At 43.8% G+C, this 21,164-nt stretch overlaps 1 protein-coding gene across 1 annotated transcript in view; it reads left to right on the top strand.

Moving 5' to 3' along the window:
* The first annotated feature begins 2,492 nt into the window (after nt 1-2,492).
* The window catches only part of LOC111546837 (O-acyltransferase like protein), a 78,891-nt gene continuing 60,219 nt past the window's right edge, over nt 2,493-21,164 (top strand). Inside the window, exon 1 of the mRNA XM_023218307.1 lies at nt 2,493-2,640. Within this exon, the coding sequence (XP_023074075.1) occupies nt 2,493-2,640 (148 nt within the window). The remainder of the gene's footprint in view (nt 2,641-21,164) is intronic.

The following is a 21,164-nucleotide window of genomic DNA, read 5'->3' as shown; positions in this document are numbered from 1 at the left end:
CCCCCCTTTGTAACTTGGATCTAAATTATCTGTCTTTTTTTTTTCAGGGAATTATTTACCTGATAGTGTGTTAACTATTTCAGCTTGTGTGCCTGAATGTTTTTTTCAAGCCGATAAAAAAAATCCTAAACTGCCACAGTACCTACTGTTTATTAAGAGTCTACAAAAGGTCAGATACTCTAATGTCCCCTTGTAGATACATTATCAGGATAACTGGTATATTATCTGCCAGGTATGTAGTGGGCATTTAGAATATAAGGACAATACGTAGCATTTCTTGAGTATTCATAATAGGCCAGGAACTCTTTCAATACTTTTTTTTTTTTGAGACAGGGTCTTGCTCTGTTGTCCAGGCTGGTGTGCCATAGCACAAACACAGCTCACTGCATCCCGACCTCCTGGCCTCAGGCACTCATCCCACCTCAGCCTGCCGAGTATCTGGGACTACAGGTGTGTGCTTGGCTAATTTTATAAATTTTTGGTAGAGACAGGGATCTCACCATGTTGCCCAGGCTGGTTGACCTCCTGGGCTCAAGTGAGTCTCCCGCTCAGCCTCCCAAAGTGTTGGGATTATAAACATGAGCCACTACACCCAGCCTCTTTCAATACTTTTAACATTTTTTTTTTTTTTTTAAAGAAATAGGATCTTGCTCTGATGCGCAGGCTGGAGTGCAGTTGTGTAATCATAGCTCACTGTAACCTCTAACTCCTGGGCTCACGCAATCCTCCTGCGTTGGCCTCCCAAAGTGCTGGGATGGCAGGAATGAGCCACCACACTTGGCCTTCTTTCTTTTTTTTTTTTTTTTTTTTTTTTGAGACGGAGTCTTGCTCTGCCGCCCAGGCTGGAGTGCTGTGGCCGGATCTCAGCTCACTGCAAGCTCCACCTCCCGGGTTCACGCCATTCTCCTGTCTCAGCCTCCCGAGTAGCTGGGACTACAGGCGCCCGCCTCGTCGCCCGGCTAGTTTTTTGTATTTTCTATTAGAGACGGGGTTTCACCATATTAGCCAGGATGGTCTCGATCTCCTGACCTCGTGATCCGCCCGTCTCGGCCTCCCAAAGTGCTGGGATTACAGGCTTGAGCCACCGCGCCCGGCCAACTTGGCCTTCTTTCAATACTTTATATTAAATTTCATAATTCCAAGGTGTAGAAACTATGAGTATCTTCATTTTCAAGATAAGATCAATGAGACAGCACAATTGCTCTAGGTCACACAGCCAGTAAGGAACAGCTTTGGCTCTTAATCACTACCCAGAAGGCCTGAGAACATCCCAGGATGATAAAAAGAGCACAGTGCCTGCCCCTCCTGGAGCTTCCAGTCTAAAAGAAAAAAGGAGGCAGAAATAGATACCTTCAAAGTGAGAAGGTAAAGGGAGTGTGCAAAGCAATTAGGCAGCAGAGAGAACAGGCTATTCTCATAGCCTACTCTCAGAGGGGAAGCCCAGAAGGGCTTCCTGGAAGAGCCAACACCTACTTAGAATAAGTAGGAATAGATGAGGATGCCCAGCAGGAGCGGAGCTGGGAGAAGGTCACTCCAGACAGAGGGCAGGGCATGAACAAAGGAACCGAAGTCAGAGTCGGTGGGGTGTGTGCATAGAAAGGGGTGGTCCAGGATGCTAGAATAGAAGATGCTCTGAAGCCAAATGGCAGCAGGAAGTACAACTAAGTCACAGCCACCCACAAGTGCAGATGTGTTCCAGCAGTGTCAACAAGGTCTACAGAAATTGCTTCCCATTTTAAATGGAGATATATGGAAGTTACTATTTAAAGCAAGTCTTTCTGGAAAAAGAATATTTACACTGTGAGAAATCCAGATCGACACGTTTTATGTTTCCTTAAAGTAGTTGCGTACCATTCCCAAGGTCCTTCGTCAGCATCTGACTTCCCAGGATGTGTTTTCCAAACTCCCATGTGTGGATGTGTGTGCATATTTGTCCTGCTGCAACGACTTCCTTCCCACGGGGCAGTTCAACACTCCCACGCTGATACCGCTCTCAAAGTGCAGCACATGCTTTAGCAGATGCATACCCTATGCAGACCATCACGGAGAAGTCCTTCTTTGCTTATCATTCATCCAAATGTTTTACGAGTTCATCATCCTTCTTGGACAAAAGCCAAATATTGCCACTTAACATAGTCACTATATTTTTGAAACCCAGAGATGTACACCAGGCCATCTAACCAGAGAAAATCCAGTATTATCCATGTTAACTGGAAATGTTAATCTGCATAACCAAAGGAAGCCAGGTGGTCAGCGGCCCCCACATCCACAGTGCTGTGTTACTCAACAATAACAAGTTGTATATAAATTGGTTTCCATGGTTTGCTCATCTTGGCCGCTTTGCAGGTGGCTGGGAGACGCAGTTTGTCTCTCTGCCTATTAAAGAGTGAGCATGTCCCATTTACCTGCAACATATCATACACCAGTGTTTCATAAATATAAGGCTGTTTATCCAAGATGTGAGGCTTATCCTAACAGGTTAGGAGACAACGATGGGCCTGACTGTACTAATTTGCCTGCTGTCTTTTCAACTTACTTTTGTTTTTCCTGCAAGAAACATTTCTCTGAAGTGCATGCAAGATACTGATGAATTCCTTTCCGATCTGGATTCAGTGAAGCCCAAAGAATACGCTCTAAGAAGTAAGTAGGTTTCCCTGGCAGATTGTGGAGGTGAACACAGGGCAGTGGAGGTTTGTGCTGGGAGCATTCTAGATTAAACTCTTGGCAATTAAAGACACAGAACCAGAAAGGAAAGAGAAGATGAGCCTTAATTTGCATTTTGCCAGGAATCAAAAAGGGAGGAGGAATTTTTAATGTAGGAGGCTCTACCATCAGTCTAGCCAGAAGAATCTCATGCAGATCACCCTCTTAAGATGAAAGGCCGGGCATGGGGGCTCACATCTGTATCCCAGCACTTTCGGAGGCCAAGGTGGGTGGATCACTTGAGGTCAGAAGTTCGAGACCTGCCTAGCGAACATGGTAAAACCCCATCTCTACTACAAACACAAAAATTAGCCAGGTGTGGTGGAACACACCTGTAATCCCAGCTACTTGGGAGGCTGAAGCAGGAGAATCACTTGAACCTAGAAGGCAGAGGTTGCAGTGAGCAGAGATCATGTCAGCCTGGGCAACAGAGCGAGTCTTCTCAAAAAAGAAAGATGAGAATAGTTTATACACTGTATGATGCTTATTATTAACATCATTGATGTCATCAATATGGATAACATTTCACTGTTATACGAGATACCTTGGTTTTTTTTTTTGAGATGGAGTCTCACTCTGTCACCCAGGCTAGAGTACAATGGTGTGATCTTGGCTCACTGTAACCTCTGCCTTCTGGGTTCAAGTGATTTTCCTGCCTCAGCCTCCCGAGTAGCTGGGATTATAGACACCCGCCACCATGCCTAATTTTTGTATTTTTAGTAGAGACGGGGTTTCACCATGTTGGTCAGGCTGGTCTCGAACTCCTGACCTCGTGATCCACCCGCCTCAGCCTCCCAAAGTGCTGGGATTACAGGCATGAGCCACTGCGCCTGGAGGGCTTCTTTTTCTAGACATTTGCTGCTTTTGGTAATGAGTTCCTTCCTCATTCGGGGGAAAAAGTCTTGCCCATTCTGTGCTTGACAGTACATGCTAAGGAGTGTGTTGGTAAATGTGTGGGCTCAAGCTGGATGGAGTGAGACTGCAGCCACACTTCTTGGCAAGTGATAGAGATGGACTTCGGATGGTTAGAAGTTTGTTATTAGTTTCCCAAAATCATTCCTACAACTAAAGAGACACACACTTTCCTGCCAGAAAGGGACAAAAAATCAGATGTGTTTTCACTGGGGTAACCTCTTTTTCAGAAGAATGATTCATAGTTGATACTGATGGGAACCACTATCAAGGAAAAATGTAAAAACTTGCTTTTTCCAAAGCCAGACAAACGAACATAGCAATTTACATTCAGATTTTGAATGCATGACTAATGTACTTTGTATTGAAAAATGCTTAGTAGCATAATATCCATCATAAAGGTAATCAAAAGCTTTCATCTGATATTTTGTAATTCAAAACAGCACATAAGGCCGGGCACGGTGGCTCACGCCCGTAATCCCAGCACTTTGCGAGGCCAAGGTGAGCGGATCACCTGAGGTGAGGAGTTCAGGACCAACCTGGCCAACATGGTGAAACCCCATCTCTACTAAAAATACAAATATCAGCCCGGCATGGTCGGGGGTGCCTATAATCCCAGCTACTTGGGAGGCTGAGTAATGAGAATCGCTTGAACCTGGGAGGTGGAGGTTGCAGTGAGTCAAGATCGTGCCACTGCACTCCTGCCTGGGAGACAAGAGTGAGGCTTCATCTCAAAAAAACAAAAAACAAACAAAAAAACATAATTTGAAGCAGTTGCCATTCTACACGGGATTAGATGTCGGGATACTTAATGAAATAGCAAGAGAATACAAATCCAATTGATTTACTAGCCATCTTCTTCAAGCCCCATTTTGAAATTGATTGTTTTGCTCCAACACTTAGTGATGTTGTAGGGAACATTCTGACAAACTGGGGCCAAATAAGTGGGCCAAGAAAATCCAGACGGTGCCGTGGCTGGCTCAGATTCCTGGTGATGAGGTGGTGGCACATATTGTCATCATTAGTCACAGCCATGTTAACACTATATTTGCCTTGTAAGTTGCTCTAGTCATGTACTGACCATGTTCCATCTGTAGGAGCCTGAAAATTGAAAATCTTTTAAGTTAAAAAGATTTTTCCAAGATAAATGGTTCGGGAAAGAATTGAATGATTTACCTAAGTGGATAGATGACTTAATTTATTGTAACAGATGAATACAATACTTGGTAGTTTTTTAAACTGATTTTCATTCTAATGTACCAGAAAATACTTGGCATTGTTGCTCTGACATTTTGCCTGAGATTTTTGAGCACAGCATGTCGTTCTGACCTTAGTTCTCAGTTTGGTTTTCCTGGCAGTCATGTGGATGGAAAAAGAATAAGAGTCACTGGTGAGTGAGTACTTTAATACAGTAGGCATCATTCCGAGGCTTGGGCGGGAGCGGTGCCATTTAGTTCTAGCAGCCACTATGCGGGGGAGGACAGTGTTAGTATCATCTCTTTTATAAAAGAGGAAATGGAGCCACAGAAATGCAAAGTATCCTGCCTGCAGTGGTAGAAATAAGATTTGAGCTCACATCGTCCACTTCCTGAGTCTGCACTTTTAATCGTTGAATAAAATAAGCAACAACAGGGCTGGGCACAGTGGCTCACGCCTGTAACCCCAGCACTTTGGGAGGCTGAGGCAAGTGGATTGCTTGAGCTCAGGAGTTTGAGACTAGCCTGGCCAACATGGTGAAACCCCGTCTCTAGTAAAAATTAAAAAGTTAGCCTGGTGTGGTGGCGTAGGCCTGTAGTCCCAGCTGCTCAGGAGGCTGAGGTGGGAGGATTCCTTGAGCATGGGAGGCGGAGGTTGCAGAGAGCCGAGATTGCTCCACTGCACTCCAGCCTGGGTGACAGAGCAAGACTCTGTCTCAATAAAAGAAAATAAGCCACAAGAGAAACAAGAAAAACAAAATAAAACCCAGCAACAAAAAGAGTGAAGCAGAGCTACACATATGGATCACATGGAAATAACATCAAGAATAAAAAAACAAGCTGTAGGAAGTTATATACATACGTAAGTTTAAACAAATGCAATTTAAGGTGCTGTCTTGCTCTATGTGGTTCTGCATATGTAGTACAAATGTTCAGAAATGCATGAGAACGATAACCTCCAAATTCAGTCCAGGGCTAGCCTTGGTGGGGATGCAATTAGGAACACACATTTCAAATGATTGGTCAAGTTTTATTTTTTAAGCTGGGTGGTGGGAACATAGGCACTTGTTTTATTGTTTATGACTTTTTAATGTATTAAATATTGCACAATAGGCTTTTTTTTTTTTTTTTTTGAGACAGAGTTTCACTCTTGTCACCCAGGCTAGAGTGCAATGGCGTGATCTCTGCACCTCTGCCTCCCAGATTCAAGTGATTCTCCTGCCTCAACCTCCCAAGTAGCTGGATTACAGGCATGCGCCACCACACCTGGCTAATTTTTGCATTTTTAGTAGAAACGGGGTTTTGCCATGTTGAACAGTCTGATCTCGAACTCCTGACCTCAAGAGATCTGCCCACTTCGGCCACCTGAAGTGCTAGGATTACAGGCATGAGCCACCATGCCCAGCTGCGTGATGGCGTTTTAAAATGCCACCTCCAAGCCCCAAACACGAAGATGGTGGCAGGCATGCGCTGTGTAGGAGCTTGGATAATGGGCCAGGGCCAGAGGAATAAGGTGGAGAGAGAGTCCTTGAGTCACGGCTGTTCTAGAACAGGAGAGAGACTGATATTTAGAGACACTCAATCCAGCAGTGGGTAAGATAGATTAAAGGGGGCAGCCATGGTAGGAAACACTGTAGTAATCTGACTCTAAAAGGAGGCTCCGTTTCAAACTTTCCACCATCTTTTTCCATTTGCTTTCTAACATTCTCATGTCCACCATCCTTACAGAAACAAAATCCACCACATACATTTGTATGCTTTGGTTTTGCCACCCTCCTGGATCTTGGGGTTTTATTTTATGTCCCTTTTTGCTGCTAAAGTCCTCAGCGAGCGTTCTGGTCTGCTTCTGGTTTTGTTGCTGTTGTTTTAAACTCCGTAAACCTCAGAAGTCCTACATTCAACCTCTTATCACGTACAAAAGCCACATCCAGGCCAGGCACAGTGGCTCATGCCTGTAATCCCCGTATTTTGAGAGGCCCATGCAGGCAGATCACCTGAGGTCAGGAGTTCAAGAGCAACCTGGCCAACATTGCGAAGCCCCATCTTTACTAAAAATACAAAAATTAGCCGGGCATGGTGGTGGGTGCCTGTAATCCTGGCTACTTGGGAGGCTGAAGCAGGAGAGTTGCTTGAACCCAGGAGGCAGAGGTTGCAGTGAGCTGAGATCACTCCACTGTACTCCAGCCTGGGTGACAAGAACGAAACTCCATCTCAAAAACAAAACACAACAAAAACCACATCCCGAAAGATCACTGGTATCCTCTCTCCTGATTATTTTAAATGTTCTTTCTCCTTGAGGTCTACAAAGAGTCAAACTCTGTAAAATACTTGAAGGGATTTATTCTGAGCCAAAATGAGTGACTGATGTCCTGTGACACAGCCCCAGGAGATCCTGAGAACCTGTGCCCAGGTGGTCAGACTGCAGGTTGGTACATTTCAGGGAGATATGAGACATCAGTCAATACACTTAAGATGTGTATTGGTTTGGTCTGAAAAGGCAGGACAACTGGAAGGGGGTGGGGTGGCTTCTAGGTCATAGGTGGGTTCAAAGCTTCTCCTATTGGCAATTGGTTGAAAAAGTTTATCTAAAGACCGGAATCCATAGAAGGAAGTGTGTGGCTTAAGATAAGGGATTATGGAGACCTAGGTTATTATGCAGATGAAGCCTCCAGGTAACAAGCTTCAGAGACAATAGCTTGTCAATGTCTCTTATCAGACTTAAGTCTCTTCTATCAGTCTTATGTCAACAGTGGCCAGTTGTGCCTGAATTCTGAAAGGGAGGAGGGTATAACGAGGGATGCCCCCTTCCCTTCCCATTGTGGCCTGAACTAGTTTTTCAGGTTGACTTTGGAATGCCCTTGGCTGAAAGGAAGGGTGCATTCAGATGGTTGGGGGTCTTAGAATCGTATTTTTGGTTTACATTAACCACCATGGAATGAGCTGCCTTCCTCTTTCTTTATTCTTGTCCATTTCTATTATAATTCAGGGTTGGTCCCCTGTCTGGGCTGTCCTTCTATGTTGATAATTGGTCTCTTTTCTCCTTCTCTTTCTCTCTCTGCCTGACCCCCTGAACCTTCCCACAGGCACTTTGTTCCTTTCCTCATTGTATTTCTCTTGTAAACGAATCAAGGCTTAGAGACAGGATACTAAGCAGTGGAAATTGTGCTAGGCTGGCAATAAGGCCTGGGACCACCTCCTGGTTAGGCCAATCACCAGCTGTGTGGCCTCACCCAAGCCACATCACCTTGTTTAACACATTGCCTTTAACAAGGTTCCTCACCTGTAAATGACCAGGCTGTGTCCTCAATTCTGGAAATCTACAGCAACTTTAAAGAATTCCAACCAAACCCTCATGACACATAGTTTACCTATAACAAACCTGCACATATACCCAGAACCTAAAATAAAAAAAGGACGTCTGACTCCTAAGCCCAGCAGTGTGCTACAGTCAGTCTGTGCTGGCTTGACAGTGCCAATTGTTAAGTGTCAAGGTGGTTGTTAAATATAATTATTTTTAGGGGCTAACTCACGCAAATTTACAATTAAATTATATTAAGAACAAAAGTAATAGTTTTTTTTTTTTTTTTGAGACTGAGTCACTCTGTTACCCAGGCTAGAGTACAGTGGGGCAATCTTGGCTCACTGCAGCCTCCCCCTCCTGGGTTCAAGCAATTCTCCTGCCTCAGCCTTCTGAGCAGCTGGGATTACAGGTGTGCGCTGCCATACCTGGCCAATGTTTGTATTTTTAGTAGAGATGGGGTTTCACCAAGTTGGTCAGGCTGTTCTCAAACTCCTGACCTCAGGTGATCTGCCCACCTTGGCCTCCCAAAGTGCTGGGATTACAGGTATAAGCCACCATGCCCGGCCCAAAAGTAATAAATATTCAAAACTCATCACTTCCTAATTATTTTACTACATTAAAAAAAAAAATTCTATGTCTTATGTTAACACTGGCCAGTTGTGCCAGGTACAGGCTGGGTACAGTGGCTCACGCCTGTAATTCCAGCACTTTGGGAGGTTGATGTGGGTGGATCACGAGGTCAGGAGATTGAGAGTTTCCTGGCCAATATGGTGAAACCCCGTCTATATTAAAAATACAAAAGTAAGCTGGGTGTGGTGGCATGTGCCTGTAATCCCAACTACTCAGGAGGCTGAGGCAGAAGAATCGCTTGAACCTGGGAGGTGGAGGTTGCAAAGAGCCAAAATTGCACCACTGCACTCCAGCCTGTTGACAGAGTGAGACTGTCTCAAAAAAAAGAAAAAGAAAAAGGAAAAGAAAAAAAAATCTATCTGTATTCTTAAAACTATTTACAGCTCTCGTGTCTGTACAGTGGAAGTCACTGCTGTGCTACTGTGCGTGGCCTTCTAAGTTCGTGTTCAGGGACGTCACCTTGAGAGCTGGGAGTCAGCCACGGGGGGCGGTCTTCATCAGGAAGTCAGCAATAGCTGTAAGTCAGGGCTTGATTTATTGTTTTATTGTCTAGACTGAGGAAATTGATGGATAAAATCTTGAGTGCAAATGAGAAGTGTGTAATGTCTAACCATTACATTATGAATAGCACTAAAAGATAAGGAAGTATCTTCAGTACCCAACTGTCATCAAATTCAGCAAAAAATTTGCTCACATCATGGACAAATAAGTTCTGACATACATCTTCCTTGTTTCACGTCGGTATTACTCATTGACGTAAACGAAAATATCAACATTCATGTCGGGACGATACTTAGTCAACTGAAACCATAGATTGGCTACGGATACAAGAGTTGGGTAAAAATCAATGAAAGCATTCTGAGAGAATCAATTCATTATATGCGGAATTGATACTAAGGACCTCATTATTATACTACAGGCTTCATTATTTGTAATTTGTGTATGTCATGGGCTGACTTGTGTTTCCCTCAAATTCATATGTTAAAGTCCCAGTACATCAGGATGGGATTCTGTTTGGAGACAGGGTCTTTAAAGAGATAATTGGGCCAGACGTGGTGATTCACGCCTGTAATCCCAGCTCTTTGGGAGGCCGAGGTGGGAGGATTGCTTGAGTCCAGGAGTTCAAGACCAGTCTGGGCAACAGGGCTAAACTATCTCTACAAAAAATACAAAAATTTAGCTGGGCATGGTGGCACATGCCTGTAATCTCGGCTGCCCAGGGGTCTAAGGTGGGGGGATCACCTGAGCCTGGGAGTTCGAGGCTACAGTGAGCTGTGATTGTGGCACTGTATTCCAGCCTGGGTGACGGAGTAAGACCCCGTCTCAAAAAAAAAAAAAAAAAAAAGAGAGAGAGGTTATTAAGCCCAGATGAGATGAGTTGGGGTGGCGGTTGTCTTAACCAATAACTGGTGCCCCTTATAAGAAAAGGAGCTTGGGACATAGACATACATGGAGGGAGGACCACATGGGGACACAAGAAGACTGTCTCCTAGAGGATAAGGAGAGAGGCCTCAGAAGCAGCCAACCCTGCCAGTGCCTTGGTCTCGGCATACAGCCTCCAGAACTGGGAGAAATGAATTTCTGTTGTTTAAGCCACCCCATCTGTGGCAGCCCTAGTGAATGAATCCAGTGCCCCATATGGTTTTTATATCAGTGTAATCGATACTAATCCCCACCTGGTGAGTGTTATACGTTGAACGTGTCTTCCCAAAAGATATGTTGAAACCATAAGCCCCTGGTTCCTGTGAATGTTAAGTTACTTGGAAATAAGGTCTTTGCAGATATGTAAGGGGAGGTAATAGATTAGGGTAGGCCCTAATCCCATTATTGGTGTCCTTATAAAAGGGAAATTTGGACACAGACACAGAGGGAGAACGTTCCATAAGGATGGAGAGGAGATTGGGGTGATGCCTCCCGGCCTAGGGCTGCTGGCAACCTCTAGAAGCTAGCAGAGCATGGAACTGGTTCTTCCTCGGGGCCTCCGAAGGGAACCAATGCTGCTCAGCCCTTGATTTCAGATTTCTAGTCCCTAGAACTGTGAGATAATACATCTCTGTTGTTTTAAGCCACCCAGTTTGTGGAAAATTCTGAAGACAGCACTAGCAAACTAATACAAAGAACTATGAATTAACACCTCTCAAATGCACTCTAGAATCAAAAGCATGTATTTGTCATCCAGAATGCAGAGAAAAAAAAACAAAAGTAAAGCACTGTGTCTCGGGTAGGTCCAGGGACTCATTTTCCTTGAGATGTAGCAGAGCTTTTTGTTTTTTTTTTTTTGTTTTTTTTTATTCCTTTTTTTTTTTGAGGAGTCTCACTCTGTCACCAGGCTAGAGTGCAGTTACATGATCTCAGCTCACTGCAACCTCTACCTCACCGGTTCAAGTGATTCTCCTGCCTCAGCCTCCCGAGTAAGCTGGGACTACAGGTGCACACCAACACACCTGGCTCATTTTTGTACTTTTTCTGGTAGAGATAGGTTTTGCTGTGTTGGCCAGGCTGGTCTTGAACTCCTGACCTCAGGTGATCTGCCTGCCTGCCTTGGCTTCCCAACATGCTGGGATTACAGGTGTGAGCCACCATGCCTCGCCCCAGAGCACTTTCTTAAAGTGCAACCAGCCCATGTGTGTCTACAGCAGAGAACTTGCAGGGGAAGCTACTGATGCGGAATTTTAACTTCCCTCAGCAGATCCTGGCTTCCTCCCAGGTTTCATGTGATTGCTGCATTTTGCTGCACTTGATTCCTCTGGGACAGAATGATGAGGGAGGAAGGGAGGCCTCTGGATCCCAAGCAGCCTGCGGGGCTTTTCATTTCCTGTTTCTCTAATCTCATCACATTGTTGAAAATTTCCCCAAGCAGCTACTTTTGCTCTGAGACTTTCTTAACCCTTCAAGTCCCTCTTCCTTGGTTCCTATACCAAGCCTTGAGCCCACCCTATTGGCCAGAGTACTGAGCTTCCTACTCGCGTCACCTGCTCCCTTTGGATTCCACGTTTCCCTCCTGGAATGCTTATTTCATGTCTCTTGTCCGTGTGCCTCATCTTCTCTCCTGGAAGCCAAGGCCACAGCTGATGCCTTGGTGGAGGCAGGGGTCTGCAGGCAGACACTGAATGGACTAGCACCCATCACAGGCCCCTGGCCAAGCCTGGGTCCCCTGTCACCAGGGCAGATCTGGTCATCTTGATTTTCAGTCTGAGTGTTGCCTCTTTTCCCACCCAGCTGTTAGTCTGAAGGGCATTTTACTCAAGGCCAGACCCTCTCCTGATGCTAGAGCAAGGGACAGAAAAGATGCTGAGATGAAGCAAATGTTAAGGTAAAGGTGAAACTGGGCTTCACTGAAATTCTGGGTTCACTGGATGCCAAATATCCATGCTGCAGTAGACTGAAACACGGTCCCCCAAAAGACATCCCAATTCCTGGAGCCTGTGAATATTACCTTATATGGAAACAGGGTCTTTGCAGAAGTGATTAAATTAAGGATCTTAAAATGTGGGGGTTGTCCTGGATCATCCAGGTGGGCCCTAAATGCAGCCCCATGTATCCTTAGAAGAGAGTGACAGGCCGGGCATGGTGGCTCACGCTGGTAATCCCACACTTTGGGAGGCTGAGGCAGGTGGATCACTGAAGGTCAAGTGTTCGAAACCAGTCTGGCCAACATGGTGAAACCTCGTCTTTACTATAAATACAAAAATTAGCCAGGCATGATGGCAGGTGCTTGTAATCCCAGCTACTTGGGAGGCTGAGGCGGGAGAATTGCTTGAAACTGAAAGGTAGAGGTTGGAGTGAGCTGAGATCCTGCCACTGCACTCCAGCCTGGGTGACAGTGAGACTTCATCTCAAAAAAAAAAAAAAAAAAAAAAAGGGGAGATAGGAGGAAATATGCATCCACCACACATGCACACGGAGACGATGTGGCCAGAGAGGCAGAGTTTGGAATGCTGTGGCCACAATCCAAGGGAAGCTGGCAGCTGGAGGAAGGAAAGAACAGATCCTTCCCTGAAGCCTCTACAAGGAGTGCAGCCCTTGCTAACACCTTGGTTTCAGTCCAGTCATATTTATTTTGGATTTCTGGCCTCCAGAACTATGAGAAAATAACTTTCTATAGTTTTAAGCTATGAAATCTGTGGTAATTGTTACAGTAGCTACAAGAAATTAACATGCATGCTATTCTTCTTTTTTTGGTCTAAGATTAATAGCCGACCAGACACAAGGGAGACTGCCAGGAGGTGTCTGCTAAGAGCCTGTCTCAGGAACTAGGCTGTGAATGGAGAGCACATTCAGCTCTTTAACCACAAGGAAATCTCTGGCACCTGCTAGTTAGCAGTTTACCTGTATGCCCCGTATTGTCAACTATAAGGCAAGGACTATTCTTGTTTTCAAAAATCTCCAATGTAACACAGCAATCTGGTAGGTGCTTAATAAAAGCTTGAACGTCATAATTCCTTTCAGGATTTGTTTCTGGTTTAGCATTCCAGAAGCTTCCACTGCCTTCAACTTCATGATGTCAACACATCATATTTAAAAACTTAAGACTGTAGACCAAGGTCTCCTTTTTCCTCTATTCAAACCCAGAAATTAATCAGCTGTGCATTTTAATATCCACATTTCATTGCCACCAAGTGAGAAAGAAAATTTGCCTGCCAATTAGCACAGAATTGAAACAAGTTGTTTTTAATCTTTTGAAAATGAAACTTGGAACAACTGCCATATGATTTGAAGTAGCAGGTGCGATTAATCATTCATTTATTCTATTTCTCCCTCCCATGACAACCACAATGTATTTTGATTTGGAGGGTGCCCGTGCCCTGGCATCTCTTAGGTTCTTGACAGAAGCTAATTAAGGATTAGTTTGGAAAAGAGCAACTTGTCCATTTGAATTCATACTTAGAAAGGAAGCAAATGCAATTTGAAAATTTGCATGGCACAAAATATGAGCTCAGCTAGACAACTGCAAATGCAATCAGCTTAGAAAGCAAATACCAACTGGAAAGAAAACTAGAATTTAACCTTCTCAAATGAAGAATGGGATATTCTTCATGTGCCCTTCAGGGTTTACCTAAGGAGGGAGACAGCCTCAGTTTTGACATCTCTTTTGTTTCTGTCTTCTTCAAGGCTTATGGTTCCAGACCCTTTCTTACACTTCAGGCTACAGAGTTCTTACTCCATGATGGAAAAGGGGATTTGAAAATCATTTAGTCTGTTACACGCCAGGTGTGGTGGCTCACGCCTGTAATCCCAGCACTTTGAGAGGCCGAGGCAGGTGGATCGCTTGAAGTCAGGAGTTTGACACCAGCCTGGCTAACATGGTGAAACCTCATCTCTACTAAAAATACAAAAATTAACTGGGTGTGGTGGTGCGTGTCTGTAATCCCAGCTACTTGGGAGGCTGAAGCACGAGAGTCTCTTGAACCCAGGAAGCGGAGGCTGCAGTGAGCCGAGATCGTGCCACTGCACTCCAGCCTGGGTGACAGCAAGATTTTGTCTCAAAAAAAAAAAAAAAAAAGTCTGTTACAGTAAACGCATCCAGTTTAATTATTTTGTTTTTCTGACACAAGGAGACTTCAAAATGTCTCGGTGGAGCTGGATTTTGGGCATTTGAACTTAAATTTTTTTAAGTTTAATTTGATTCAGCAAACATTCATTGAGCTCCTGCTCTGAGAGATACATGAAGACACAATGCCTCCTCCCTCCCCTCACCGTGGGAGACAGGTACACAGTGTCAACCTACCTTTTAGTGTGACAAGTAAGCAAGAATCTGGAATGCTTCTTAGGGAAGAACATCCTTCAGTAGACTTAAAGGATGATTCAACATTTGCCAGGCAGATGGAAAGGAGGAACATTCCACGCTTAAAGACAGTGTCGCCTGGTGCGTTCTGTATCTTGGAGCAGAGGAAATGAGCGTGGGTTGGGAGGATGAGCCCAAAGGGGCAAGTCAGGTCACGAAGGGCCTTTTAAACTGTACTCAGGAGTCTGGAATTAATCCTAAAACAGAGCAGGCAAGCCTGGCTGCTCGTTACAATCACCTGGGACATTTTGAAAACTAATTAAAGCTCAAGCCTCACCCCTGACCAATTAAGTCATTCTTTGTTGGGGTGGAGCCTGGGTGTATTTTTTTTTTTTTTAATGTCTCAGGTGATTCGAATGCCCACCAGAATTCCCCCCAGAGCTGAGAATCACAGCCGTAGCTAAGAGGGCTGCAAAGTTTTTCCCTAAAGGGCCTGATAGTAAATATTTTCAGCTTTGTCAGCGAGAGGGTCTCTCTTACAGCTACTCACCCTGCCATTTTGTGGGAAAGCAGCTCTGACAATATGTAAATGAATGAGCATGGCCATATTAAAAATAAACTTTTCTTAAAAGACAAGGAGGGTTATAGTTGGCCAACCCTTACTCTAGACGATGGGACGCCATTAAGAATTTAAGAAGTATATTGATTCAAAAATTTTTACAGATTATTACATAAATAATACATGAATTTGTTCACACTGTAAATGAATCTAAATAATGCAAAGTTCAAGACCTTTTTATTCCCTCATTCAAATACCAGTCCCTTTCCTAGATAATAAGTGTCATCAATGAGGTATAAATTTTTCTAGAATTTTCTCCTTCCTCTTTTTGGTATGTACTAGAAAGATATAATTTTTTAAGTTTAAAAAATGTATTTATTTTTCTTGCCAGGCATGGTGGCCTGTAATCCGGTACTTTGGGAGGCCAAGGTAGGAGGATCACTTGAGTCCAGGAGTTCGAGACCAGCCTGGGCAACATAATGTATAGACCCTGTCTATACAAAAATAAAAAAACAAAATTAGCTGGGTGTAGTGGTGTGTACCTGTAGTCCTAGCTACTCAGGAGGCTAAGGTGGAAGGATTGCTTGAGCCTGGGAGGTCAAGGCTGTAGTGAGCTGAGATCATACCACTGCACTCCAGCCTGGGTGACAGAGTAATGCCCTGTTTCAAACATATATATATATATATATATATGTATGTAAAGAGAGAGAGAGAGTATATGTTTATATTGTGTGTGGGTATATGTGTGTGTGTATATATATATGTATGTATTTCTTAAACTTGCTTTTTCCCCTACATAATAATATGTCTTGGAGTATTTCCACAGCAGTAAATATGTATCTCTTTTTAGTTTTTGCATAGCATAATAAAATATGAACTATGAAAGCCCCATGGCTCATTTAACAATTTTCTGAGAGAGGTTGAACTATTTGGAATTGTGAACATTAAACTGTTTTATCCTACAAAATGCCATTTTGAAATGGTTAAACCTCACAGTCTGTGTTCAATTTTTTGCCATTACAAGCATTACTGCCGCAAGCATCTTGCATTGTGTGCTCATGTGTGTATCCCTGGGGAAGATTCTGGGACGCTGACTTGCTGGATCACTGTGCCTAGCAGTGAGAAAAGAGTCTTTGGCTAAACCCCAGACACTGACTCTGGCAAACTTCAACATAAAGGAAAGCTATTGGCAAAGTATGGGCCAGCTCAGAGGAGGGAGGGAAAGGCTAAAGACCTGCTTCCTGGCGGATGAGTGGAGCCCAAGCTTGGCTTTGGGACCTTTGTCACTCCACTAAAGTCCTGGCAGAGGGTTGACTGTGTGTCACAGTGATGGGGAGTAAGGCTTGGAGTGGCTTCCAGGGACCCCTTTGGCCTCTGTAATGAGAGGACAGAGCACCTTGATTTTTTGGTCAAGATTGTGCACAGCTGGGGAGTGGTAGTCTCTAAAAGAAAATCTAGTTGCTTACTAAGGAGAGAGAATGGCTTCCAGGAGACCAAAAAAATTTCTTCAGGCAGGGTGCGGTGGCTCACGCCTGTAATCCCAGCACTTTGGGAGGCTGAGGCAGGTGGATTGCTTGAGCTCAGGAGTTCAAGACCAGCCTCAGCTACATGGCAAAACCTTGTTTCTATCAAAATAAAATAAAATAAATAAATGTATTCATATTTTTACTGTCTTAGTTCATTTTCTGCTACTATAAGAGAATATCATAGACTAGATAATTTATAAAGAAAAGAGATTTATTTTCTCACAGTTCTGGAGGCTGGGAAGTCTAAGAGCATAGTGTTGGCATCTGGTAAGGGACTTTGTGCCGTGTTATCCCGCAGTGGAAGGTGGAAAGGTAAATGAGAGAGAAAGCGTAAGGAACCAGGCTTGCTTTTATAATAACCCACTCTCTAAACAAGTGACCTGGTCCTGCAATAATGACATGAGTCCATTATTAGGTCTCTTATCAGACCTAATGAGCTCTTATTAGACCTCACCTTCCAATACTGGTACATTGGGGACTCAGTTTCCAACACATGAATTTTGGACACTCACCAACACTTAATTGTATTAACCTTTAAAATTTCAACCAATACAGTAAGTAGAATATCTAATTGCTGTTCACTGGCAAGACTGAACAACTTTCTCCTATTTATTAGTCAGTTGGATTTCCTTCTCCAAGGGTTTCCTGTTTGTAGCTTTTGTGGATTTTAAATCATTTCTTTGGCTTTTTAAACATGTTTGCTTTGTGCTTGGCACCGTGGCTCACGCCTGTAATCTCAGCACTTTGGGAGGCTGAGGTAGGTGGATCATAAAGTCAGGAATTTGAGACCAGCCTAGTCAACATGGTGAAACCCCATCTCTACTAAAAACATAAAACTTGGCTAGGTGTAGTGGCGCACGCCTGTAATCCCAGCAACTTGGGAGGCTGAGGCAGGAGAATTACTTGAACCTGGGAGGTGGAGGTTGCAGTGAGCTGAGATCACACCACTGTACTCCAGCCTGGGCAACAGAGCAAGACTCCACCTCAAAACAAAACAAGTTTGCTTTGTAAGGGTGCTTTATATGTTCTGAATGCAATTCTTTATCTAAGTTATAAATATAGTGACCGTGTTCTCTCCTTACCTTTTAACTATGTTCATGGGGCCTTAAAGAGTTTAAAGAAGGGGAGGGACATGGTCAGTCTTGTGGTTCATCTCAGTCTAGAAGATCATCGATGGCTATAAACGGCCAAGTTGCACACCAGCTGTAAGGTTCTGAGTGTGGTGAGAGACAAGGAGACTCAAACTCATTGGAAGGAAAATGGGAGAGTCAGTGATTCTCATTCCAGCAAAAACCTGGAATAATGAAAACCTATGGAAAAGAGGTCACTGATAATCACCTGCTGGCTGAGCCCAAGTGGTCTGACACAGTGGAACTGGCCGAAGAAGAGGCGAGGGCTCCTCAAAAACCAGTTAACCCGGTGAACTCAGCAAGTACTGTTTGTCAAGTTAGGACCAGGAGGTTTTCAAAATAACATATTCCCTTTTTTTTTTTTTTTTTTTTTTGAGACAGAGTCTCACTCTATCTCTCAGGCTTGAGTGCAGTGGTGTGGTCATGGCTCACTGCTGCCTTGACCTCCCCTGGTGAGGTAACCCCCCTCAGTCTCTTGAGTAGCTGGGACTACAGGTGCAAGCCACTATGCCTGGCTAATTTTTTGTATTTTTTGTAGAGAGATGGGGTTTTGCCACATTGCCCAGAGTGGTCTTGCGCTTGTGGGCACAAGCGATCCACCTGCCTTAGCCCCCAAAGGTGCTGGAATTACAGGCATGAGCCACTGCACTCGGCCTACATATTTCCTTTTGTTTTTCCTTCTTTCTTTTTTTTTTTTTCTTTTTCTTTTTAAAGCACATGTGTAAGCAAAATGCAGTTCCTTCAACATGATTTCCAGATTAAATCTCAGAAATCCAACTGTAGTAGTTACGACAGAAATGCAGGAGGAGCACGGTCATTTCACAAGCTTTATTGGGGTTTTCTCCCCACTCCTTCTAAGGAATACCATTATCTTTAGTTATGCCTAAGAATTATATTCCAAACTGACAAGTAAAAACTGGGTCCTTGTGTCTATTTGAAAGAGTAAGAGGTTATGAATTCTGCTTAAACTAGGTTTGAATACACAGCTCTAATTCTTGCTAGCAATTAAAAGGAGGTAGGTTTCTGCTGTTGTGCATATTACTTATCATTTCTGAGCCTCAGTTTTCTCACTTCTACTACCCTTTACTGGTAATGTGACCTTGAGTGAGTGACGTGACCTCCCTGTGCCTCAGTTTCCATACTTGTAAAATGGGGACTATAATGATTACTTAGCTCATAACGTTACACAGTCGTGTGAGGGTTAAATGAGACAATGGACAGAAAGCAACTCAAAACATGCCTGGCACACACTAGGGCCTACATGTTACTTGTTATTGTCACAATGCACAGATCTGCCTGAGTCCTGGCAACATTCGTCTTGCCATGTAATTTTTTTTTTTTTTTTGAGATGGAGTCGCGCTCTGTCGCCCAAACTGGAGTACAGTGGCCGGATCTCAGCTCACTGCAAGCTCCGCCTTTCGGGTTCACACCATTCTCCTGCCTCAGCCTCCAGAGTAGCTGGGACTATAGGCGCCCGCCACCTCGCCCGGCTAGTTTTTTTTGTATTTTTTAGTAGAGATGGGGTTTCACCGGGTTAGCCAGGATGGTCTCAATCTCCTGACCTTGTGATCCGCCCGTCTCGGCCTCCCAAAGTGCTGGGATTACAGGCTTGAGCCACCGTGCCCGGCCTTGCCATGTAATTTTAAGGGAAAGAAGTCAAATGGACGATAGTCATCAAGCTTGAAAAACTCCAACTGGGCCAGGCACGGTGGCTCACGCCTGTAATCCCTGCACTTTGGGTGGCCAAGGCGGGTGGATCACCTGAGGTCAGGAGTTCGAGACCAGCCTGACCAACATGGTGAAACCCCATCTTTACTAAAAACACAAAAATTAGCCAGGCATGGTGGCAGGTGCCTGTAATCCCAGCCTGGTCATTCACTCATTCATTCGCCCTTCTGCCCTCTGCCTTCGGTCCTCTTTCTTCCCTAAGAAGCTGGGGGATCGCAGTAGCAGGAGATTATGTCTTCTCAGTGCTGCTTCTTTCAGATAATTTGAGGGAAAATTCCAGACTGAGAGAGTTGTTTGGTAGGGCTAGGATTGACGCTGATTCTGTGTGCCAGGGTTTTCTGCCCTGAGGGTCATGCTCTCTTCTCTGCAGTCTTTAAATTTTTGAGGCAGAACACACTCTGGGGGCTGGGCTGTCACATGTTCTTGAACACACGCACTTCATCAGACAAAGAGTATAAGAGTGCACAAGCCAACACACCCAAATCCTTGAGGAGCAGGCACATAAAAGAGGGACACTGGATTGAAGAACGTGTGTACTACGTGAAGCTGAATGATTGGAACAGGTGGGTCATCAGGAATATTAAAAAGTACAATAAATGTAATCAGAGATAAGGGAGAATATGACTGATACAAAGCACGAAAAAACAATCATAAAAACTCAAGAGGAACAGTTGAAATCAAAACAAAATAGATGAGATAGATAGTAAGATGGATAGAGGCCAAGAAAAATTAGTGAGTTGGAAGATCAGTTTGAAGATCTCTCAAAACAGTGCAGGAAAGGATAAAGAGATGCAAAGATTAAAGAAAAACCAAAGAATATTGAGGCTAAAGGTGCCAACAGTTGGATAATAGAAACCAAAAGGAGAAATGTAACAAAGCAAATGGAAGAAGGCAATATTTGAACCCATAATGACAATACTTTCTCTGGAATTAAAGGAAGATTAAAAATATCAGGTTGAAAGGGTTTACAGTATGCTAAAATAAATAAAGAAAATTTACAACTGAGTATATGTCAGTAGAGATAAAATTAAGAATATTAAAAGCAATGAGGAAATTCTAAAAACTTCTGGAGAGAACAGCAATCAGATTGACATCAGACTTCAAAATGACAGAAGAAAAGCTGAAAGAGAAACCTTAATCTGTATGGAAACTAAATATTATATTACCAGCTAACTCTTTGTAAAAAAAATAAAAAAAGAAAGTGTACTGGAAAGTTGAGTGAGTGCACACACACACTTAGAGCTGAATGATAATGAAAACACGAGACATCAAAATTTAGATACAGATATAGCAGTACTTAGAGGAAAATTCCTTGCTCTCAATACCTGTTACAAGGACATAAGAAAGGTTGAAAACATGAGCTAAGCAATCAACTCAATAAATTTATAAAAGACAAACATCAATCTCAAAGAAACAATAAGGACATAATAAAAATAAGGTCAGACCAGCTTGGCCAACACAATGAAACACTGTCTCTGCTAAAAATACAAAAATTAGCTGGGCATGGGGGTGGGCACCTGTAATCCCAGCTACTCGGGAGGCTAAGGCAGAAGAAGCCCTTGAACCCAGGAGGCAGAGGTTGTGGTGAGCTGAGATGGTGCCACTGCACTCCAGTCTGGGTGACAGAGTAAGACTCCGCCCCCCCCCCAAAAAAAAAAAAAAAAGGTCAGAAATCAATGAGACAGAAAAGAAACAAACCCATAAAGAATACCAAGATTAGCAAAACCAAAGGCTGATTGTTAGAGTCCTCAAGC

Source organism: Piliocolobus tephrosceles, chromosome 18, assembly GCF_002776525.5.
Source record: "Piliocolobus tephrosceles isolate RC106 chromosome 18, ASM277652v3, whole genome shotgun sequence".
Classification (NCBI taxonomy): Eukaryota; Metazoa; Chordata; class Mammalia; order Primates; family Cercopithecidae; genus Piliocolobus; species Piliocolobus tephrosceles.
This window is presented reverse-complemented; position numbering and strand designations above follow the sequence as displayed.